At 39.4% G+C, this 24,860-nt stretch overlaps 2 protein-coding genes across 3 annotated transcripts; one reads left to right on the top strand and one right to left on the bottom strand.

Moving 5' to 3' along the window:
• Positions 1 to 35: 35 nt before the first annotated feature.
• Positions 36 to 13,421, bottom strand: usp8 (ubiquitin specific peptidase 8). Of its 2 annotated transcripts, none has more exons than XM_042416614.1 (19): positions 13,286 to 13,421; positions 12,422 to 12,597; positions 11,623 to 11,767; positions 11,380 to 11,465; positions 11,116 to 11,257; positions 8,823 to 8,862; positions 8,505 to 8,676; positions 8,100 to 8,262; positions 7,820 to 7,961; positions 7,063 to 7,349; positions 6,453 to 6,956; positions 5,539 to 5,613; positions 5,061 to 5,359; positions 4,641 to 4,862; positions 4,343 to 4,553; positions 2,908 to 3,144; positions 2,650 to 2,792; positions 2,261 to 2,393; positions 36 to 1,665 (listed from the first exon to the last, which is right to left on the bottom strand). In XM_042416614.1, the coding sequence occupies exons 2-19, from the start codon at positions 12,523 to 12,525 to the stop codon at positions 1,507 to 1,509; spliced, it is 3,264 nt and encodes a 1,087-aa protein (XP_042272548.1). In that variant the 5' UTR covers positions 12,526 to 12,597; positions 13,286 to 13,421; the 3' UTR covers positions 36 to 1,506. The 2 variants fall into 2 exon arrangements, with proteins under 2 accessions (XP_042272548.1, XP_042272555.1); XM_042416621.1 differs by lacking the exon at positions 13,286 to 13,421 and adding an exon at positions 12,687 to 13,220.
• A 638-nt stretch (positions 13,422 to 14,059) lies between these two features.
• On the top strand, positions 14,060 to 24,588 carry hdc (histidine decarboxylase). Its single transcript, XM_042418610.1, has 13 exons — positions 14,060 to 14,147; positions 20,534 to 20,628; positions 20,746 to 20,918; positions 21,031 to 21,144; positions 21,255 to 21,377; positions 21,477 to 21,614; positions 21,697 to 21,840; positions 22,503 to 22,569; positions 22,683 to 22,845; positions 22,989 to 23,079; positions 23,171 to 23,269; positions 23,375 to 23,476; positions 23,805 to 24,588. Exons 2-13 carry the CDS (start codon positions 20,601 to 20,603, stop codon positions 24,585 to 24,587), a joined length of 2,025 nt encoding a protein of 674 aa, XP_042274544.1. The 5' UTR covers positions 14,060 to 14,147; positions 20,534 to 20,600; the 3' UTR covers position 24,588.
• Positions 24,589 to 24,860: the final 272 nt, after the last annotated feature.

The following is a 24,860-nucleotide window of genomic DNA, read 5'->3' as shown; positions in this document are numbered from 1 at the left end:
AAAAATACCATAAAACAATCATCCACACACAAACGCTAATTTGAAGCAGTTTTAATAAATAGTCATGAGTTGATAAGGTTAATATATTTGTTATATCTGAAACAATTTTTAGAGCGTTAAGAAATAAAATCAACATGTACAAGAAAATAAAAGTTCCTAATCTCATGCTGGGCAAGAAAACTACTCAGGAAGTAGAGTCAAATCCTGCCACTTCAGATCTCTGGTCCATTCAGGAAAAATGTGAGTATACTTTGTGCTTGCTCTCGTTGGTCAGTCGGTCAGTCAGGCAGGCAGTAAGTGTTGACATTAACACACTTGTGAAAGAGAATAAGGTCAATTTCTCACATATTCATATCATCCTGGGTCAGTACTGAACACAGAAGTAAAATTAATCAGATAAATCTAAATTTCGGCCTCCTTGAGACCTACTTTTTCAAAAAAAAACCAACATCGTTGTTAAAAGCCAAGAAAAGATGCCAGTTATTTGTCCTCTAAATAGTTTTTTTTTGTTTGCACTGGAGATATAAAGTCAATAATTAAGTGTGTTTTAAATCCTACAACCGACTTTATAGAAGCAGGTAGCATCCGCACTGGCTGGACCGAGAAAGACGAACAAGATCTCAGCATCGATATCGTTTTTAAAGCATTCTGAGTCGAGTATTAATGTATGCAGTTAAATGATGCGTTCTACATTACAAAAAAAAAACTTAAACTGATTGCATATTGTGTAAGTGCAAGAATGTGGCTAATATGAACAAGCAACAATCAGTTCCCACTTCCCTTTAGGAAATACGCAAAATTCAACGCTCACAGCCTTTTCCATGTGATTAAAGATCATATTAAACATTAGAAGGCTATAGAATTTAACCCTTAAAACACATGGTTTGTCTTCATGAATGTGGTGATACTATAATGGCTGCTACTTTCAAGGAAAAAAAAAAAAAAATTTGGTCACTTAACAGATAAACACTTTGCCCTTGAATATTTACATTTTGAATGTGCAACATCAGCATCTGTAAGTATGTACATGCCGTCTAACTGTTAACCCCGGTGTATACACAGTACGAGAAAGCTGAGGATCACTTCTGCTATACGGCCATCCACGCTGAGCACAACAGAAATGAGGGTGAAGAGCATCTGAACCAGCTGTCAGCCCTACAACACAGCCATCGAAGGTAGTGTCAGAGTGAAAGGAGCATCTGTTTAGTCTCTAGATGATCAGTAATATGAACAGACGGCATGTTTTAACAGCTATAGGGTCCTCTAGTAGCTGAAGCATTGCACAGTGTGCCTGCACCTCTCCTCTCTCCCATCTAGGACAGACAGGATTTTCACAGCCACCTGCTCGAGTGCGTTCCTCGCGTGCACCCTCTAGTCAACCCGCAACTCCGTGCACCAGGTCCTCAGAGCTGTGATCTTAAAAAGGAAAAAAAAAAACAACCTCTAGGCTTGAGCGTCACTGCTCTGTTGTAGTGTTTTCTCTCTCTTTTGTGTCCTGCAGCTCCGTCACAGGGAGGAGTAAAACAAGATGTAGGCCGCGGAGGACTTGACGGAAGAGGTGGAGATTTCGGACACCTCGTGGTCATCGAACTTGTACCAGCGCTGTTTGATGCTGTTCTTACAGTAGGCTGTGTAATGGCCGCCATCTAAGCCCCCATAGTGGTTCTGGCAGAGGAGAAGACGACAGTTAAAACCATCTCAACGGCTATATAATCATATCATAATCATTTAATGGGTTACTTATTGAATCATCAGGACTGCAGTTCTGATCTGTGCACTCATCAAGCCGTCTGCAAACTTATTCTCATCTATGAAAACAGGTTATTTTCTTTTTTGTACCCTTGCTTTTGCCTTTTCATCTTGCTTTGAAGTGGCTAAAAACATTAACCAAGAGGAGAATTCATCTACACTGTGTTTAGTACAAGAAATAATTTGATATTGGCTTATTTGAGTAGCAAGAAAAAAGTTTTACATCCCTTTATCATCTTTTTATGGACTCTCCCAACCAAATGACTGGCAGCATTAAAGAATATGTACAATATATTACTACACAGTGATGGTAATAATACTACATAGCTGTGTGCTGTGTATTTTTTGCATCTCTTATCCTCCTTTCTTGTTTGTTTTCATGAGTAAATTTTCATTTGTTTAAAAAACAATTGTTTCATGGATAATTTACTGTAAAAGCAAAGTGCTGGCAGATGTTAACGTTGCTTACAAATCTATTGGTCATTCTACTGTTCACTTCACTTCTACTTACAGAAACTCCATAAAGGTTGTATCTCTTCAGGTTCTGCTTGGGTCCAATGACATACTGGGCCAGATCCAGACTGTCTAGAGGGAAGTCCACATAGGTCTGCAGCTTCTGCTTCCATCGGCCCTCATAGGAGAAGCTGCAGGAAACGATGCGAGAATAATATTGTCAACCTATTAACACTGAAAGAAATTCTCCCCCCCAAAAAACATATAACAGATTAGGATTTATTCCAAATTCTTATAATTCAAAGTTTCTTCATCTTTTCCAAACAGTGGAAATGAGTATTATAAAAAACAAGCAAAATATCTCTATACTGAAAAAGACTGAAGTAGGCAGCATTTGCTCTTAGTCTACATAATTAAATATACACAGGTAGAAGCATCACTACTGACCGTTTCAGATGCACAAGGACAATGGGAGGGACCTTCCAGATCTCCAGTTTCTTGGTGGAATCTCTGTGAGCTTTGCAGTGTCTGCAGAACACCTTGTTGTTGTCCGTCAGCTTCTCCTCCTTGGAGAACAGCCTCAGACAATCCTGTAATACAGAACAAAACATTCATTTCAGTCAAGTACAGTGACACTTTAGTCTGTCTGACAAGCTTAAAGCTTAACATAAACTCCGGACACAGGCTTTGATTCATTTGACTGACCTGCAGGGAGCACTTGCTGGTGGAGGCCAGAGGCAGTGACAGATACATGAAGGTCTCAAAGGTCCGGGACTTACGGTGGCAGGTCATACACTGCACGGTGGACTTGAACTGCCCCTGAAACAGCGCTACGATGATGGACTCGTTCAGCAGCTTGTGTTTGCTCCAAGCGACGTCTGCTGCCGTCTGATCATCCAGATGGTCATTTTCCTCCTCCTTGTACCGCTTCCTGTTGTCCGCCTGACACCAGAGATGGAAAAACAACATGATCGCACACGGGAACAACTGCAGCTTAGGCAAAACCTGATTTCATGATTCCACCAAAGCTGGTGACAGATACAGATTATTCCAGTCGTAGTTAAATATCTCACAAAATACAGCAATTACCATTGAGTATAACTGCTACAGGCTGAATTCCTCAGTGACAGACTTTATATTCATCACCTATTTCATCTCTTTCAGGTTCATTTGCATGCAGTTCAGCCATATCCAGTTCACTCTCGGAATGAAGGGCAGGGAGATATGAGAGGCAAGTTAACACTTAATGCTAATTACTATCTCATTAATTAGTCTGACTGAATTACCAATTAGCCTGGAGAGACAAAGTGGACTGGGACTGGGCCAGCCTGATGGCAGACAGGTCTGAACTTCACACAAAAGAGATGTGATGAGATGGAAGAGTGTGTCATGAGAAATGCATGTCCTCAGTTGTTAGATGGCACCATATTTTTTACATTTGAGAGAGTAAACAGTTTGAAAAGTAAAAAGGGGTGGATGCACTACTTTCAGTCGACCCCCAGGTGGAGACATTCATCATGGTTTTATCTCCCAGCTGCCGTCTTCAGTGACAGCTCAACAGTGGTCTTAGCTAAGAAAAATGTCTTTTTGATGTTTTAGCGTGATAAAAATGGAAAAAAGGTCAAATATCAAGCTATGAAATCGTCTGAATTTGTCCTTTTTTCTGATTTCTCTAGTCCTTTCCTCCATTCAAATAAAAATGAAGCCAGTAAAGTCAGTCGATACAGGCAATGGAGGCATGTCTTGGGTCTACATGCAGAGGTTCTGATGAAGCATCAGACCAGACAGATGCAGACATACCACACTCACACTGCTGCAGGAGGACCAACGACACACAGCTAATTACTTACTCTCTAATATGCCATCAAAATGAAACCCAGTGAAAAAAAAACAGAAAGAAGGAAAATTATAAAAAGACTAAGTTTTTATGATCAAAAGGCAAACGTGCAACAACATACAGGGGTAGCAGAAGGCCTTAGCAAGCCGTGGTTGAAAGGAATAAATTAATTAATATTTATTCACTTAATATTTCAGTCAGCGTGAGCTTATGTGGATTAAACTTTTTAAAAATTAAAATAATTTATGCCATGCTGGTGCTAGCGTCCTAATTTTTTCTCTTGGCATCTAGTGTGAGTACTACCTTGTTGAGGTCCTCATGGAGCCCATCCATCAGGAACAGCAGCAGCTCCTGAGAGTCTTGCTGATCATAACCAGCAAACTGCTCATTGATCTTCCCTATGGTGATTTTGAAGTCCCGCGGACTGATGCACTTGTACAGACCGGCCCAAAGCGCCTTCATGATCACACCAAATTCTTCCGCCACTTCCCCTTTATGGCCGAGGATGTTGGACCTGTCAGAGGGTGAGAACGGGAGCAGAAATGTTAAATATCTTCCTCATCTCCACAAATCTCTTGACAGTTGTTATCTGGGCCCTGACCTGTTGATGTCGTCCAGGTAATAATTGCTGTTGAAGTAATCAGCCATGGCAGGAGTGTTACACAGACACTGTAAGATGGAGTTCATGTAGCATGTGTTGCCGAGGTTACGGAGGCCAGTGAAGGATGCACCCAGGCCTCCGAATGTAGGATTCAGGTTGCGGATTTTAGCAGCCGAAGGTCGTGCAATCTCCACTTTAGAATAGACTTTAGTACTGGGAGGTCTGGAGACATAAAAGGTACAGAGAGAACACTGATTATAGATACCAGCAATTATAACCCTAAATATGACAATAGAGTTAACAGCCCTCTGATATAGTGTCACAAGTTACAAAGGTATTATGTGTTACAGGACTAATGTAAAATAGAATATATGCTTTAGAAGGTATCAGAGTGTCATAAAACATCTCTGTGTGTCTTACTTGGTCTCTCTGTTGATGGTTGGTATGGTAGCAGCAGTGGTTGGGGCGGTGGCCTTCTTCTGGGCCTCGTCTCTCAGGTCCTGGCTGATATCGGGGGAGGAGTAGGAGCGTTTTAATTTGGACTGTTCCTGCTCTCGTTCGCGGTTGGGGTCAGGCTCAGCTGGTCGTGGCTGCTTCTGTTTGACTGTTGGCGGTGTGGAGGGTGGGGTCTGAGGAACAGTGACCTCAGGAGGGTACAGGTGGACGCGGTTGGTTGGGGAATGGTAGTATCTGTAAGTCCCTGTCACGGTGTCCAGGAACTAGCCGAAACGAAGGAGCAATAAAGCATTAGGCTACTAGTGACAGACATGAATCAGACACACAGAAATAATTATCATTTAAATGAACATTTCTCTTTTCTCAGTCTATTTTCAATGACTCCAACTAACTCAACTTTGTTACAATTTTAGAGTGTCTCATATTCAAACATGTCTGTTACCTTCATCCAACCGTCTGGCAGGCCTGGTACGCTCCTACCCATCTCCTCACTTCTTGCTCTGGTCAGGGGCTCCCTCTGTGGAATAAACATGCACATTGCACTTAAAGGTTTACAGCAAAAATAATTATAAGGGATGTTTTAAGGTAAGGGCAAAAGAAATAGAATAGCATAAAACAAGTACTTCTGAATCCCAATGTCATTGACATGTCTGGCCTTCATCAGCTCCCATAAAACTGTATGATTCATACACCACCACACAAGTGTCTCCAGTGTTTCTGTATATTTTGCAAAGCATGGACCTCTGTTGCATATGTAGTTATTGCATTTATCTAATTACTATTTGTAATGTAATTCTGTGTAATTATATTGTTTAGCAAAGGTGTGTGGAAGTACAGCTGCAGATAACCAGTCATTAACAGCAGTCTCTGGGTTAAAAGTGGGTTAAACACACATATTGATGACCTATGACAATATGCATGATCAGCTGTATGAAAGGGGTATATTAGATATTAGTTTTAGGTTAAAAATAATTGTCTTTTGGTCTGAAGTTGGGAGCATAACCAAGATTAAAATCCTGCAATTGATCAGATCTGATCACTGGGCTATATGTTGAGATTTTATGGAAATGTGCAATTGTGGTCTTGCTGGTTAGAATACCATTTGAAAGGTGAGGTTTTCACAAGTTTCCTTTTATCCACAATTTGGGGACCCTAGATTTAAGTCCCTGCAATAACCGTTATTCCTTATTGTGTAATTTAGGACAGACGTCTCCAATAACATCATATGATTGTGTTGTAACTTGCATGAAGACAATTTGTAAACCTATTATTTTGATACACTTTCCTATGCACACAGAGGTGAAATGAAACATCAACCTGTAGTAGTGATCGACATTGACAGATGAGAGGACTCACTTTTATTTCACTGACAGTATGGTTGGGAGCAGGCGAGTCCAACGACATACTCTTTGAGGGTGTGTCAGAGCTCTGCTCTTTTCCCTTCCTCTCTTTCTCATCCCACACCCTGTTCTCTTTGTCCTCCTCTTCTTCTGCCTTCTGCCTCTCCAGCCTCTTTTTCTCCTGATGTCTTTTCTCCTCCTCTTCCTTCTTCCTCTTCTCACTTTCTTCCCTGTCCTTCAAATCCCTCTCCTTCTGTTCCCTCTCCCGTCTCTCCTCCTCTAGACGCCGCTCTTGGGTGCGTTTTTCCTGTTCTTGTCGTGCCTTCTCCATCACTGCCACCGCCTCAGAGTGTATCCGACTCTGTTCTTCTTTAGACAGAGAAGTGCTGGGGTTGAAGGATGGTTTGACGGAGCGGTTGGGGACAAATGGGCCGTTCTGGGTGCTGTCCTTGTCTGACCCATTCTGGCTGGGTTTCGGCTCATCTGACACTCGCACAGAGGGTTTCTTGGTACGGTCAAACTGGAACAGGACAACAAGGGAGGAAAAGATGATAGCATAAGTGATGCTTAAAGACACTTTGAGGCCTTAATTTTTTGTATTCTCCTATTGTTTTTAAGTATAGTACCTGTGGGAAGGCCTTGGCTGTGGAAGCTGGCTGGCTAGATGTACCTGCCGCAGGTCCCCTTTTATTTAGGTCCTGCCCAGAATTTGTGGAGCCTGAGACAGAGGAATCGACAGTGTCCGGTAATCTGTCGGCAACCACAGACATTGTAGGTGTGGGGACTTCTGTTGGAGCAACTCCGTTCACCAACAGAGGAGCTGAGAGTTCCTGCGGCTCAGGTTTAACCTCAGGCTCTGGTGGAGGCGGGGTCGGAGGCTTTGGTTCCTCAAGAGATGGGTAACTGAAGTTTACTGTTGAAAACATTAGAGGAAAAAAAAAACAATCTAAGAGAGAATCACCTTCTTATACAGAAGAAACTAAAAAGCCCAGGTACACTAGATGAGTAACACAAGATTAACACACATTTTTAAAACTATATTCTTATTTATTTTTGATTATATCTCACTGTACTATATAAGCCTTTACACTGCAAATACAGGAAATGAATGCTGACTCTGAGCTGGAACACAATGGTTATGATGTGCATTACATAGCCGACGTAAGAACATTTATTTTAAGACATCTTTTTGTGGAGAATATGACATCTGAGTAGGAAAAATTTAACCCACTTATTCATAAGTTTTTATAATTTCCTAAAATAAAATAACAGCAGCTGTATTAACACTTCCACTGGCTTTGCAGTTGCAAAAACTAACATCCCAGTGCTTGGTGAAGACAGAGTGCCAAAGCTGGAGGCGTATGCTGCGCCGATTATACTCACACTGAGGGAGGGTGCTGGTAATGTTCTGTCTAGGGGGCCGAACTTTAGCGTTGGTTGTGTACATGGGGTAAAACAGTAGCCAGTTCTCGTAGCCCCCCTCCAGCACCATTGGCTCACTACGCAGGATGGTGATGCTGTCCCACTATGGAGTGTGAAAACACAATGACTCACGAGAAAAAAATCAGCTGTTATTTATACACATGCGGAGTCACACATGAGCGAGTGCGCAAATGGCAACACACACACACACACACACACACACACACACACACACAGTTACCTTATAGAGGGCATCTTTGAGGCTCTGCAAGGTAGTGCCCATTGTAAGGTCTGTAACAGAACTAAACCAGTCTAGCAGGACTATATAATCCACAAAGCCCCGCCGCCTCCACTGCTCTTTGGACACCTCTGGCAGCTTTGCCTCAATTTGATTCACAGTGATTCTGAAAAGTCATGACAATCCAGTTCAGGAGGGCTCGAAAAATATTCCCTGTTTGTGTTAATGACGCAAATGTAGGAAACAGAAAAACTAGTTAACAAAAGGAGAGGAGGACACAACTACTAATATTAGCACACTGCCAAAGCCAGGTAGGTAAATGATGATGAACAAAATACACCAATTTCAGCCAACATTTCATCCATCTGTGAAGCCTTGTCCTCAAAACTGCTTTCTCTTCTTCCTTACCCTGGGCTGATGGCCTCCTCAGGCACGCTGATGCAGGTCTGAGCCGGGACGTGAATGTGAGACTCCTCGAAGTCCCCGTGGCTTCGCGCATCCATTACAATCATTGTAATCGTCTGGTCCTTCATCATATGGAAAAGTTTCTCAGCTGTGATGCCACCGGGCGGTACCGCTGCTGTCAGATGAAGTCATTCAATCAGCACATCGGGAAAAATGTATAAAATTGGGAATTACAACTAGCCGCTTCACACTTAATAGCAGAAAATTTCTGGGTTTCTTGATCGACAATATCTCAGGAAGAACTACACATTTTCTGCTTACCTTTTGAAGTATTTTTCAACTCATTCTGCTCTCCTTTTACCTGACAGACAGAAACAAAAATCGTATCAAAAATGTTGATTTGACTAGTTCTAATGAACTTAATTCCCTCTTACATTAAGAAACCTCAAATGATGAGACCATTACATTAATCAATGACATTTGTATATTTTCCTCAGATTCCACTTGCAAGTCTATTGGGTGAGGTATTCAGACATGAGATTTGGATCAGCTGACATCACTATCATTAAATGTAGAAACCAACCCCCATAGTTAAGCTGCTAGTGTTACTACGGGTGTTTTTCATTAAGCTAACATGGCTCCTCGCTTCCCTCACTCATGTCTCTTCCTCACGTCTCAGCTCCTCCCGGCAAGGACGCGAGATGGAGATGCGAAGGAAGAGACGCAAGGATTCATCAAAATAGGATGTCCTCACTCACTCCAACGTCATTTTGAGACTAGTGTTAATTTTGTCAGCTATAAACCAATATTTTTACTTAACTTATTTCACTTCAGATTTTATATCATCATCATTATCTGATTAAAAACACAGATTGAATGATTAAGAATGTAGCTTTGCAGAAAGTGTCTGGTCTGATGGTATCAAGTTAAGGAATACATCCACACATGTTCTGATTTGCATTTTTATTTTGAACCAACACGATTCAACAACTGGGGCTCAATACTCTCTTTAAAACTACTAAAAAACAATGAGAGCTGTGCGGCCAATAAAATGTTTTGAAACCAATTTTTTGGTTGCCTAAAGTACATGACAAACTTATTTTTCTGTTCTGAACAACGGAAATAAAAGAAGTTAGCCTAATAAAATTGAAAAGAGTACTGTACACACACCAAAGGTCATTGACGAACATATTTAATCAGTTTTCATCAAGGAAATTAACATTAGAGGAGACGGAAACTACTCATGCACAGCACCTCATCTATGAAATATCTGGAAGTCAGCTATCAATTTGTAGAATTTAACAAAATAACAGTTTAAACTCTAAAGTTTAAAGGCAACTATGCAGGATTTGTGTTTGTAAACACACAAAATTCAAAGTTTGCCCCTCCTCCCGAGTGAGCGAGAGAGACAGACAGCGTGAGAGAGAGTCAGCAGTGGTCGAGCGAGATGAAGAGAGCAAGTGGCACTGGCAAGAACAAAGTCGTGAATCAAGTAAATACAACGTTATTCTCTGATTGTTTCACAGCGGTTACTTTCTAAAGAACAAATAATCACACCCACACCTCCGCACAACCCTATGGGAAGGTGCCATATTGCCGGATTTTGTATGAATGCAGCTGTGGCCTCTCTGCTCTGCGTTAGTGTAGCTCAGACCCGCCCTCTGTCAAACAGACACACAGACCTGCAGCTCTTTATACATCCATGACGAAGAGACGGAGAGCAGAGCTGAGCCTGATAACTGCTCCAATTTTTTTATTATCTAATTATAGATCTATAGCAGCGTTGGGCTGTATTTTGTTACTGAAAAAACAAAACCAACGTAAAGGAGCAATAAAAACAGCTATATAGCCTACAGAATAGCCTACATTTAAATAAAATATTTTATTTAGTTTGTGAAAGTCTGACGTCCTTTTCAGGCTCAGGATGATATTATAGGAGACACGCAGCTGTACGACATCATATTTTCCTGAAGGAGGTGAGACGTACTTGAAATAGAAAATAAGAAAGGAGTGAAGAAAATAATAAAAAGTTACAAGAGTGTTTTTTTTATGATTGATTCATGATTCAGTAATATTTATTTTATGAATAAATATGAACAGCTGCTGTTGGTGCCGTCATTCCTGTTCCACAGGTCGTTTTCCTGATCTGCTGCATTACAACAACAGCACGACTGTTTACTGTCAGATCAGTGTTATCAGCTGAGCAATCACACAGGATACACCTGTGGTTCCTCACTCTAAGCTCCTCCAGGAGCCTCCTCTCTCTAGCAGGGTTTTGTTTTGGTTTCTATTAGATTTGCTTTTCACCTTACCTCTTGCATAAATTACACTTTCTCACATCCATGCTCTCACCACAATACTGATACTACTGATCTACATATCCCACAGTAAACTGTGTATAGTTTACCATTGCTTAAATTAATTTGTTTTACTTTAATCCATGATTACTTGTGTGGTCTCTCTTGTTTTGTCTGGACTTTGAGCTGATTCATGACAAAATACAGTAAACAAAGTAAAGATTAAAGTAAGTCTCTTTGGAATTAAGTGTATGCCACAGTTTTTAAGTTTAACATACAAATAAAATGAGAGTATATTTATAATTTGACATCTCTACCTTTTTGCTGTCCTTCTTGTTTGCTGATGATACCTTGGGAGAGCTTCGACCACCATCTTTCTCAGTTATTTCCTCCCTCCTTTTCTTCTCCTCTTGTCTCTCCTTCTCCTCCAGCTTTTTCCGAACCTCGACTTCCTCATACCTGTTAAATTATATGATAAATGTTAAAAGATTAGCTGAATAAAAAAGAAAAAAATTGATTACATACTCGTGTTCTAATGTCTTTTTTTTATACAGAGTATGCATTAATAAATTGTGTCAAACCTGAGTTTAAGGCTTTCAGAGAGCTTCTCTGCTTCTTCAATGGCTCTTTTAAAGCTAGTTGTCCCGAGCATGGTCATGTAATACTCCTGTGAACATTGGAAGAAATTTAATCAGAAATAACAGATATCAATTCTTGATGCATTTCCACTGGTAAACAAGTCTTTACATAAGAAACACTGCACCTTCTTTGGTAACAAACATAAACACACGATACAACATTTAATGATAAACAAGTCACTATACCGGTTGCTGCCTGAAGTCTGGTCTTTTCTTGATGAGGTCATATACTGTTAAATACTTCATGTAAAGTACATAAGCTTTCTCCTCATCTCTGTCCAGACGGCACTCCTCTGCCGCCTTGAAGATTTTACAGGCACTCTGAACATAGCTGCAACACAGTAAATGAGAAAAAAAACACAACTTAATTCTCTACCTTTAGTGATAGAAAAGAAAACCATTTTCATAGATCTTTTGGTGTCATATAACAAGTGCATGTTAAACTGGACTGTTACCATTCCTTGTGTTTATACTGGTCATTAGAAGATCCCTTTATAATGCACTTACAATGTAAGTGATGGAGGCCAAAATCCATGAGTTAATATGAGGCTACAGCCATCAATATTAGTCAAATGTAGTAGATGTCTTTCAACCTTACAGCCCTTTTAGTGCCATAGTCCCTCTTTTTGTTACTATATTTCCACCTCAGTTCAACAGTCCGAGGAAACAAAAAGAGGTCATTTGATGCTAAAAAGACTGTAAAGGCGGCAGATATCCACTTGATATGACTAACTCCGACTGCTGAAGACTCATATAAGCTCTAGATAAACTTTTTAATGCATTTTTGCACAAAATGACTAGTGGGACACACTGTGGATTTTGGCCCCCATCACTTACATTGAAAGCACGTTTGAAGGGGATCTTAATAACCTGTATGAAGAGGAGGAATGATTACAGCGAGGAAAACCTCTTTCAGTGTTCATATGGGCACCTCTGTTATTTTAAGACAGACTTGAAACATTGTGAATCCATCCTTCAAACATACTTTCTGGTGCTTATCTTGTCTGGCTTAATTTCAGCCTTCTTATTCAGGTCACCCAGAGATGTGGACAGATACAGCTCCTTCACCTCGGTGGAAACTGCAGGCATCTTCGCGGGTGTGTTAAATCACAGCTCACAGGCAGGCAACCATTCAGTGCTGTACACACTGTATGGACATCTCTGGAAAAATGTGACAGCAAAACAAAGTAAACACACGCTGCTTCCAAAACATCAAGCTATCGGTTGAAGAGTAACGCCAGCTAACTTACCATTAATTATTAGCTTTAACGCGTCGGCGAGGTGAAATAATCGAATTGAGTTTTTAACTAAGTTAACCGTTAGCTGTCATTAAGCATTGAATATGGCCAGAATTAGGACATATCGATATATCTATAAGATATATATAATGACATATCGATAAGAAGTCACATCTTAGCTACCAGAGACTGTTGCTGCCGCAGGACATCAACAACACTGACGACAACAACATGAAATAGTTTCCTGGCTAACGTTAGCAGCGACTATATCTGCATTGACAGGATGCCTGCTGGTCAGTTAAAGGACAAATAAACCGAAGTAATTTAAAGCGAATCACAAACCAACCACCAGTTTAACATAAACATCACGTAGCTAATTAAACAAAAACTTAGCTTCGTAACCGTTCCAGTTAGCCAGCTAGCTACTAGTTAGCAAGCTGCGCTGTGAGCTCACGCAGTTTGAGTATAGCTACTGTGAGCTATTTTAACTACAACACAGGTAGTCACGGCTATAACCGCAATCATCCATGTTCTGATATCTTCTAGTAATAATGCGCACTCATATTTACTGGCTGATAGTTTGATAAGCTCACGTCGATTTGAAGATTTACCTCTTTCTGGTTCGTTGCTTACACTTTAGCTACTTTTTTGACAGCTGATCCCTGATTCCTTGTTCCTCTTCTTCCTCTACTTCTTCTTCGTTGATGTTTTGCGGCAGCTGGCACCCTTAACGTCACATTACTACCACCTTCTGGAGTTCGCGTTCTTCTTCTTTGGTGTTTTTCAGCATTTGGCATCCTTTGAGTTGCATTACTGCCTCCTACTGGGTTTATCCGTCACTATAGTCTGATGTCTTTAGAGTCTTGTGATTAATCCAGTTTCTCTCGAGAAACCAAACACCAACTTCCTACCCCTCACAGAATCCACACATTCAATCAAATCCTTCATCCACCCTCCCCAGCCTACGTAGACTTGTCATCATTCTTCTCTCTTCCTCATATTTCCCGCATTAAATCATGACATGCTCCATTGTCTCCCTACACTGTTTACAAAGGCCAGTTGGGTGTTTTCCATGGAGATCACTTTTTGCTTCACTGACCACTTTCTCTGTCCTGTTCAGGGGCCGAATTAGTGATTTGGGGGCCCCAGCTAAACTCTGTGTATGAGCCAAACTTTGGAATTAATTTGTTTTTGTTGTTCTTATTCATCTTTGTGTAGCGGTTAATAAGCTATGGTTAAAATATATGTTTTTTCTATGTTTGAATGTAAGAATTAAGCATTAAGTGAATAATTTCTTGCACCATGGCAAATAAGTGGCTGCCCCTTTAAGAGAGCATACCCTGTGCAACACCTGTAGGCAGTTAGTTTCATTTAAAGAGTTCATGCATGGTGTAACTGTGGAGGAACAGGTTCCTTACCATGCCCTATGGAATTTATTTCCTTATTGCAAACTTACCAGACATTACAGTAAAGGTGTGTATTGCTTCATCATACAAGCACTGGTGAGGATAATTTAAGACTACAGCAGGGCAGGTGTAAGCTACTTTGCCTCTTACACTGTCTTGCTTTATTTTCATCTTTTCTCTAACTAAATGTTGGTACTGGCAGTGGTAGAAGAAGTACTCAAAACTTCTTTCCTGAGTAAAACTATTAAGACTGCACAGTAAGAATACTGTAAAAGTAAAAGTCCTGCATTCAAATTTTCACTTAAAAGTGAAGAGTGAAAGAGAGGTATTATTAGCACAATGTACCTGAATGTACCTCACTTGTGTTCAAGTTAAGTACACAAGTCAACGTGTGATGTGAGTAAAATCTGAATCTGCAACGTAACCAGTAACATTTATCTGTCAGGTAAATGTATTGGTACAATATTTTCCTCTGAGGTAAACACAGAAGTATAGAGTTGCATTTTTTTTAAAGCTTTTTTGTGCTTTGGGGTCCTCTTGTAAGTTATTTCAGGGTTCCATGAGTTAGAATAGTAACATAATTCAATATTTTTCATATCTAAACATCATAGTAAATCTATAGCCATTTGCATCTGTTGCAGGACTCCTTGTTTGTCTTGTTGCTGAAGATGGTTATTTATGACTCTGGCTGTATGTTTGGTGTCATCATGCTGCAGAATCAATCTGGGACCGATCAAATGCCTCCCTGATGGTATTTCATTATGGATAATAATCTATACATCTAAAGTGCCTAAAACAATTGCACTGCTGTATTTCCTGCATGCTATCATCACATCTTGTAGCTGTAGAATATTTCAGATTCTTGACATTGTTCATATAACAGTCACACATTGTTCACATTGTTATGTCTGTTATTCTTGTTATGAGTTTGCACTGCTGTTATGCTCTCTGGCACCACCGAATTGTCCAGCTGACTCCTATGTTTGTGTTTGTTTGTTTGTTTGTTTGTTGTCTTGGTTTAGCTATGTGTCTATATCAAATAACATATAATTTATCCCCTCAAGGGAATGTTATGTAATGCAGAACATTTATCTCCAGACATACTGGAAACAAATTTGTATCTTCCTGTGAATTTGTTCTCTGTACCATGTAGAAGTATATTGAGAGCTACTGGAGTCAAATTCTTTGCATGGTCCAACTAAAGCCCAACCAGTACTGAAGCCCTTAGGCTAATACCAACATAGATATATGGGAGGGGTTTTGTTTTTTTTGTTTGTTTTTATCTAACAATATATTGGCCTTTTTTCTTTTTTCTTTTCTTTCTTTTTTTTTTTTTTTTAAGAAAACACATATATTAACTTAACATTTTCAATGAGGATCCCTCAAATTTAGCTATTAAAGAATTGTGACCAAGATATGTGTGGGTCATTTTTGAAAGATAAACCTCATTAGTGCTCTCTGGTGGACAAACTATGTAATGATCACACTATTTCTATATTACCCCAAACATATTTATGGTATATCTATACTGCAATTTCCTGTATACCCAATATGGTATATCTTTGATTATCTAAATTCAACAAGATATATTGACCTGGCTAATTTATTTGTCAGGCTCTAGTGTCAACGTCATTGGCCAATAAGGATGATTCTTGTTTTTAAGATGATATGAAGTATTCAGGTCTAGTCAATTTATTTATAGATCACATTTAAAAACAACAAAAATGCTTTACAGAGACTGATAAATACAATCAAATAAAAACACAGACATAGTTATGAAGATCAAAGGGGAAATTAATAAAAGCGTAGAATAAAGTTAAGAAATGGGATTAAATCCTAAAAACATAACAGCATTGCACAGGCAACAAATAAATAATAGAGAGAAAAATATCAATAAAGTGTGACCATCATCATAAGTCTTCATGATGATTAGTAAAAGGCTAAAGAAAAGACATGGGTCCTGAAGGTGGGTGTTAAAAATATCAGTTGAGGGGGCGGATCTAACAATGGGAGCCAACAGTGGAAAACACCCAATCACCTCTCAGTTTGAACTGGGAGTGTAGCATGACGGCAGTGATTGGTCAGCAGATCTGAGGGGTCTGGCGGTAGAACAGGGGATGAGGAGTTCAGAAAAATAAGCTGGTGTCAGTCCATGCTGTTCTTTAAATCACATAAAAGAATCCTAAAATGAATTCTGTATTTGACTGGTAACCAGTGAAGAGAGGCCAGTACAGAAATGATGTGGTCTCTGTTTTTGGTGCCAGTGAGAAGTTGCACTGCTGCATTATGAGCCATCTGCAGGAGCGATAAAGCTGACTGACTACAGAGAATAGTCAACATGGGAAGTACGATGGTCTCCAAATCAGACAGAAATGATTTTAGTGTAAGTGATCTAAGGTAGAACGTAAATCATCCAAAAGGTATCTTTTGAGGCTCTAACCTAATCCTCTCTGTTTCATCCCCTGCCTACAACCCTACACCCTCTACATTACTAAGCTCAAGTTTCTCTGAGCAATACCAGCTGCATTGCTGTTGTTCTGTGGCTGGTGATGACCTTTGGTCTACTTGTAAAGTGAGCCAACAGAACAGCGAAACATATCAACCAAAGTGAAGATACCTATGTGTTATTTCTATGAGGGAAAGTTCAGATTAATTCATAATTGCATCTGTGAAGCAATGTGGTCTAAAAAAAAAATCAGCATATGTTTACTAAAATGCCACTTTGCCAAGTGGCTTTGAATTGAACCTATACATCATACAGGTTTCACAGTCTGTCATATTTCAATTTTTGATTGTGGGGATTAAACATATCCAATCATTTTTTATGTTTAGAAGTAAGTATTTTGCTTTGTGCGACTCTTAAGTGCTGAAGAAAATTCAATTACATCTTAAATAATCGTGAGAGAGAGAAGTGGGAGGAATCAATTTAGTAGTGAGAACAGTTTTATTTGTACAGTGCTTTTAAAAACACAAGGTTAACAAAGACATTCATAGGGTTAAATTAAAATCCACAAGATAAACATTAAAAGTGACATAATTTTCTCAACCAATTACCAAGCGATGTTTCACTGAGAGTAATGTTGCTTTTGTGGAGACACAGTACAACCAGTCTGATCTGTGGGCCACTGAGAGGCTCCACTAAAGTAGTTAGGGATTAAGGGCTTTGCTCAAGGGAACCTCGGTATTGGTGATGAGGGAAGGCAAGGCAAGCTCTCATTTTTGCCTCTTAGATTTATCTTACAAATCTGGGGATCACACCATGGACCTTACAGTCACAAGCCTGAAAAACAGTATAAAAGCAATAACAAATCATGTTGTAGTTCCTTTTTCCTTTTTTCACCTTCATTCACAGACAGGTCAGTCAAACTAAGTGGTCAAACCCTCTTTCTATGAAATGTCTCAGACTTTTGGTTTGAATGATCAAGCCTGAGGTTTTCTTTGTGATAGTAGGATGTCACGTTGAAATTTGACATTCAAGTTGAGCTTATTTGAATAAAAGCAGCAAAATAAGATACCGCACGGAGCACTTTGACTTTGATGTCACAAGGCAGCACTTGAGCTTCAATTGCACAATTATGGTTAAACCTGCTTTCATCAGGCTCTGACCCACAGATGTAAAGGCACACACGGAGCACAATAGTCACACTGTGCTCTGCTCCATATCACATAACACTTATTCCTGTGTATTGTGTGCCACACATGTACACATATACACTTGCCATTACTCTAGTCATTGCCTTCTACCGGACTCTCTGCCTTCAGTGGGATCAAAAGTCTGTGGAGCATTTATTGCTTAGATTTGAAGAACTTGTGGGTTTAAGGTTGAATGTGATTCAGAGGACTAAACTAAACCAACATACTGTCCATGTGTTTAATTATGACCAGTTTGATCGCAAATTTGGGCTTAAACTGTGTACTTAATGAAAGGAACATTTTGTAATGTGGTGAATCATATCTGCTGACTGTGTACAACATGCTACAAAAAGTCAACTTTCTCTCTGACACTGAAACACTCCGGTGTTTTAATCTGGATCAAGAAATGCACCTAAATGGATGAAACACTAAAAATGAAACTAACTGAGGATTATTTTCATTATCAATTAATCTGTTGATTGCTTAATTAATCGATTAATACTTATTGTTTAGTCTATATATATCAAAAAATGCTCATTATAATTTACCAGAGTCCAAGAAGATGTCTTCAAATCCCTTGTTTTTTCCAACCAACAGTTCAAAACCCAACAATATTTATATTAATATCCTATATGACACAGATATGACAAAGAAAATCAGCAAATCCTCACTTTTATGGAGCTAAAACCAAAGAATGTTTGTTTTTTGGGTTTTTTTTTGTCTTTCCTAGAAAAGCAACAATCTATTATCAAAATAGTTAAAATAATCAATTAATTGACTAATCCTTGTGTCTCTAAATTAAACTCAAATACAGATGTGTTTATACAACAATAAAAATGACACTAAATTTTGAATATGAGTGAAAAAGCCCAATTTCTTTTACAGTTGTTGGACAGAAAAAAACTGTGTGCAGACTCTTATTTCCACCAAATGAACATAACATCTAAGTGTATTAAACCTGCAGTTTAAATATGAATGAGTTGGACTACAGGTTTGAGATGGTTTAGATAAACATCCTCTGGTGCTTTATTAGTTTAACTGAGTCAGTGGAATTAATTGACTGCCTCTCGTCATAATCTGCTTACTAAAACACTGATGTGTGCTCAGCATGTTTGAATTACAGTGAAATCTACTCCAACATTTGGCTTCCCCAGTGAGCTGGATGAGAGCTAACACATGTCGAGCACAATGAACAGTAAACAGCACCATGTGTGAACAGTCCAGGTGCTGCTCACGCTTTTGTTCATCTTTAAAAGGCAGCGATAAGCTGTGACATGGATGGGTTTGCCTTCATCATCCTATTACCTTTTACTGTATGTTCATTCATTGTTTATTTTTTGTAATGTCCCCTATACTTTGTTTGTGAAGAGTCATCATCCTGTACAAATATCACTTTGCTCTAACAGTCATCCTCTGTAATGCGTTCAGGCTAAATGAGAGGTGGAAATGGCAGAGAATGGCAATTGTATCAACTTATGAGGACAGCATTTCTGTTTTGTCTGCCAGCTGATATGTCACATTTGTTTTATGGGTTTATGATGCAAGAATAGTCATATTATGTGGTCATTACATCATCAAGAGTCAAATATTTTGGCCAAACTGTGAATATATTAAAATTAATTCATATTTTTGGAAATTTGCTTTCTTTCCTCGAGCGTGAGAAAATTGATACTACCCTTATGGATGTAGTGTTTTTGTACAAATTGAATAAGCGAGATATAATGTGATTTAGAGGTGCTGGTGGATTTTTTTTTTACCTCTGACAAAGCCAGGAAAGATATTGTCCCTTGTTTCCACTTTTTATGCTAAGCTAAGCAAATTTATCTACCAGGATAAATGGTAGGCCCATCAGTTTTCTCTGTAACTTTAGCTCTCATCTAACCACTAAGTCCTCATCTTTAAAGCTTTTTCTTATATAAATATGTTTCATGTAATTACCGTGACATATGATATCATGACTTTTGTCTTGACATACTAACATTTTATTCTCAAAATATTGTGCTATGAGATAAGAATCCCTTGAAATACCATTAAAAAATACCTTAATTTTATCATTATTAATGGGTAAATTAATGTAATTTGGAAAAAATGAAAAAAAATAAGGGATTCAGTTATAGTCATAGTATAGTGCTATGATCTTGAAATATTACATTTTTTATGCCTTTAATCTCAGAATCTGTTTCCTAGTGCTCAGTCCTATGAAAAACATCATCTAATATCTTAAGAATTTATTTACATATGTGGAAGGAATCCATTCAGGCTATACTTTGCAAAAAAACAGCAAAATCATTTTTGTGTAATTTACAAAATATGACTGTAAATTACAACGTATTCAATTGGGTAAAAATCAATTAAAGTATATTTTCAAATAAGTAAAAACAGACAATAAGATGTGACTGCTGCAACATACTGCAAATATGCTATTTGATTATTCAACAATATTCTGAACATATTTGACCATATATGGAAAATAGGCTATATTTCAGCTGCATAGGGGATGATATGCAGCTAAAAAATATTTGATGTGAGTGCAGGGTGATTGACGTAGGCCTGTTGCACAAAGAATTTGCATCACATTCACTATTGATATATTCTTGTTAAAAACAGTATAATTTCACTGAGATACAAATAAATAAATCATTACCAACATAGGAGGGTAAATATTTAGTGCAAATGTGGAGTCAGTGGGTGATGCTACCATAGATTCCAAAGATGGACATTGGAGGGTATTTGTTTGGTGGTTGAAATGCGTCACCAATTTAAGGCGTGTACTTCACAACAGCGTCTATATAGTTCTGTGATCTCTGCTTCTGAGTACAGACAGCATCATTGCAGCCACCTGTTACACACAGCGAATTAACTCGAAGACCTCGCATCTGAAAAGAAAATGCAGGCTGAGGAATACAATCGCAGAGGTAATCATGGTTTCCATTGTCTGTGTTAATAGTATTTTACAATAAGTAAAATAAACATGAATTATATATTTTATTAGAAATATCACTCCAGTTGTTACAGTGCCTTTTACTGATCAGGTAAGGAGTTGGTGGACTACATCACGCAGTACCTGAGCTCTATCAGGGAGAGGAGGGTGATTCCAGATGTGAAACCAGGCTACATGAGGGAGCTTCTCCCTGACACTGCACCTGCAGAACCAGAGGACTGGGAGAGTATCTTCAATGACATAGAGAAAGTCATCATGCCAGGAGTAAGTTCCTACTGTTATCTGTCATCATATGAGCAATTTGAAACACACTGAAATCATTATGACATTATGGAAGTATGGAAAGAAATCAAGTGTTTTCTCATCTTTTTCCAAGGTTGTTCACTGGCAGAGTCCTCATATGCATGCCTACTACCCCAGTCTGACTTCATGGCCCTCTATGCTCGGGGACATGTTGGCTGATGCCATCAATTGTGTTGGATTCACATGGGTAAGGGAACAGCCTACACTCTTTTCCCCACAATTAAAAAAGCAAAAATGTTAGAACAACAAAGTCACGCCATCCTGAGAAACTATATTGTCTGTGATGTTTTTATACAGGCCTCCAGCCCTGCTTGTACAGAGTTGGAAATGAATGTGATGGACTGGCTGTGTAAAGCCCTGGGGCTACCCTCCTTCTTCCTGCATCACCATTCTGACAGCAGAGGTGGAGGCATACTTCAGGTTTGCTACACCTTGATCTGTTTTTTTTTTGTATGCACAAAACCCTTTACACAGCAATCAGCTCACCATCTTTGCCCTCTACATCTACTCTCCTGTTAGAGCACAGTCAGTGAGAGTACACTGGTGGCTCTGCTGGCAGCCAGGAAAGACAAAATTCTGCAGCTGCGGGCTGAGCTCGACCAGGATGTGGACGACTCGGTCCTTAATTCAAGACTGGTGGCTTATGCTTCAGATCAGGTCAATGTTACCACTTTTTGTACAATAACTTCCTATCAGTTGGATGAAATAAAACTGATGTGGTGTGCTGCTGTATTCATAGGCCCATTCCTCAGTTGAGAAGGCAGGGCTGATCTCTCTGGTGAAGATCAGATTTCTGCCAACTGATGAGCAGCTGTCTCTGAGAGGAGACACTTTGAAACAAGCCATACAAGAAGACAGGATGATGGGACTGGTCCCTTTCATGGTAGGTACTGAAGGATAGGTGGGTGTCATGGGAGTAGGGGGGTGTTTACCATACTAGTTAATTTTGCATGGTTTATGCCATTAATAACACATTATATTTTAAGTTGTATTATTGTGTGGTAAAGCAGATGCAAGCAGGAACTGTTCTATAAGCTATCCCTTGTTGGTGCATACAAGGAAAATTCAAAACTTGATATTTGAGAGTCAGCTGCTAAACAACAAGCACATCACTGTAAGAGTCTAACAAATCCACATTGTCCTTTTTTTTTATCTGGTGCCTGGTGTCCATTACATCATGATGTTTGCTAATCATTTGTCCTCTGGATGTTTGCTTCCCCAGTAATCAAACTTGTGCAATGGCTTTCACCAGTAGAGTCTCAAACCTGAGGAGCTTTCCATTGTCCTTGCATTAGACTTTATCAGACAAATAGCTAAATATTCACTTTCATAATTTATTGAAATGAAAGAGCTGCCTTGAATGTAGAAAAACACATTCAAACAGATAAAAACAGCAAGCTATATAAATATAGTGGTAATGTCGAGTATACACAATTTGTATTTCATGGGTTAAAACATGAAAAACGTGTGTTGTTTTTTTAAAATAATTTAAATACACAATTAAATGTTGAATTTTATCTGACATTTTGTTTCTCTCCTGTTCAGCTGTGTGCCAGTTTAGGAACTACAGGAGTGTGTGCCTTTGACAAGCTATCTGAACTGGGACCAGTGTGTATGTCTTCATATTTACTCCCACAGTGTCTTCAGTAACTTTGTTTTTACAGTCAAACATCATATTATCCTGTTTGGATGTATTGGGAGATACTTGATTTAAACATTTTACAGGTGCAGAGGAGGGACTCTGGCTCCATGTGGATGCTGCATACGCTGGCTCAGCCTACTTCTGTCCTGAGTTGCGCTGGTCCCTGGAGGGCATTGACTTTGCACAGTCTTTTGTCTTTAACCCCTCCAAGTGGATGATGGTCCATTTTGACTGCACTGCTTTTTGGTGAGAGACAACATCACAGCCTTTTCTCACCTCTACAGAAATTAAAATGATGTATAAGAGTGGGTCTCAAATGAAATTTAAAACCAAACTCAATGTAAACTGTGCTTGCTGGTTGGTAATATGGTTTAATTTTGTTGCCTCAGGGTAAAGGATAAATATAAGCTCCAGCAGACATTCAGTGTTGATCCCGTTTATCTGAGACATGAAAACTCACAAGCAGCCACCGATTTCATGGTATGATCCCATCATATCTCCATCTAATTAAAGATTCAACTATCAGAGGGAATAATTACATCTGATAACACTACTTTCTTCTTTTGTTCAGCATTGGCAAATTCCTCTCAGCCGTCGCTTCCGTTCTCTCAAGCTCTGGTTTGTCATGCGCTCCTTTGGACTGAAAAACCTCCAGGCTCATATCAGACATGTAAGTTACAGCCAGTTGTTTTCATGCAAATTATTTTTAGGAATAAATATCAAATATTAGCAAATGAAAAGTGTATCTTTGTGTCTTTTTTTCTGTGGTTTTCAGGGTATTGAGATGGCAAAGCTCTTGGAATCTCAGATAAGGAGTGACCCAAATTTTGAGGTTCCTGCTGAGAGGCACCTCGGCCTAGTTGTTTTCTGTCTGAAAGTATGAATGTTTATAGTACATCACAGTTTTTGTACAACTACAAAAATCTTCCTGTTAAATCTGGTTTTCTCTTTGTTATGCAACATGTGCTTCACTGGCTAATGATTGTTGAAATGTGCAGACTGGCCGGTCACGCCTAGTTCAAAGGTGTGCCAATGAATTGTGTAATGTAGTTTTATCAAACACAGGTGAAGGGCAGAGCTATACCAGTGATGATCAGAATGAGATGAAACTTTGAATGGATCAAGGACAAATTGTTTTATGTTTTGTTTTTTTGCAGTGTTTTGTTATGAATATATCATGTATAGTGATTGTTTTCTCATCCTAGGCAGGAAATGCTTTAACCGATGAGTTGTTGAGGAGACTGACCCGATCTGGCACCATGTACCTCATCCCTGCAGACATTCACACTAAACGCATCATCCGATTTACGGTGACCTCACAGTACACCACTGCAGATGATATCCTTAGAGACTGGAGAATTGTCTCCAAAATGGCTTCCAATCTTGTGGCTGAGACGCAGCTGCTTGATAATGCAGTCCAGTCAAGATTAGGGGAAGACGAGGTAATAGGACCTGAAGAAAACCACAACCCTGACTTTGACACCAGGTCTGAGGACATGGAAGATGCTGCCTCCAGGCTGGACAAGGCCCAAGTGGAGCTGTGGATTGACAAGGCTTGGAACCGACCTCGGAGACCAATGCGCTCTCTTAGCTGCAGCAGTGAGCCTCTGCCTTATACTTGCATTGGTCCCCTGTCTGGCTACGACTTTGAAAGAAGGCCTTGTCCTAAAGATGCTGCAGTTGACCTTTCTACACCACCAACAACAGGGTCCGGCCCCTTGTTCAAGATTACAGAGATGCCTTCAAACCTTCTAGGTAAACAGGTGCTGAAAAAGCTGACAAAGTTCTACAGCGTGCCCAGTTTCTGCAACCAGTGGGTGCAGTGTGGTCGGCACCAGCTGTGCTGCCCTCTGAGGGTTTCACAGACAGCTCAAAAACACTTGTCCTCCACCTGCATAAGAATGAACTGTATGTCTTCCTCTCCCATAGATAACACAGCACCCTCTCCTACTCCACTGGAAACTGCCACTGCACCTCAGCTCCTGTAATGATCCTGAAAGCAGCGTACAATAGCTCATATACACACAATGATTTAGCTATTGATAATTAAGCTATTTATTAATCTACTAGATGTGTTGGTGCTGAGCTAGCACAATCAGCTCTTGGGAAATTAAAGATCACTATCTAACCGTGTAAAGTAACAAACAATAGATGATTTGCTTTGCTCATTTACAACCATGTTTTTAAGATCTTTTTTATTAAAAAGTATTTAAAACAAAATGATTCGACTTGACATACTTCAGTACACAGTAAAATAGCTA

Source organism: Thunnus maccoyii, chromosome 1 (genome assembly GCF_910596095.1).
Source record: "Thunnus maccoyii chromosome 1, fThuMac1.1, whole genome shotgun sequence".
In the NCBI taxonomy this organism is placed as follows: Eukaryota; Metazoa; Chordata; class Actinopteri; order Scombriformes; family Scombridae; genus Thunnus; species Thunnus maccoyii.
Note: the sequence above shows the minus strand (reverse complement) of the source record. Positions and strands in the feature narration are given on the sequence as shown.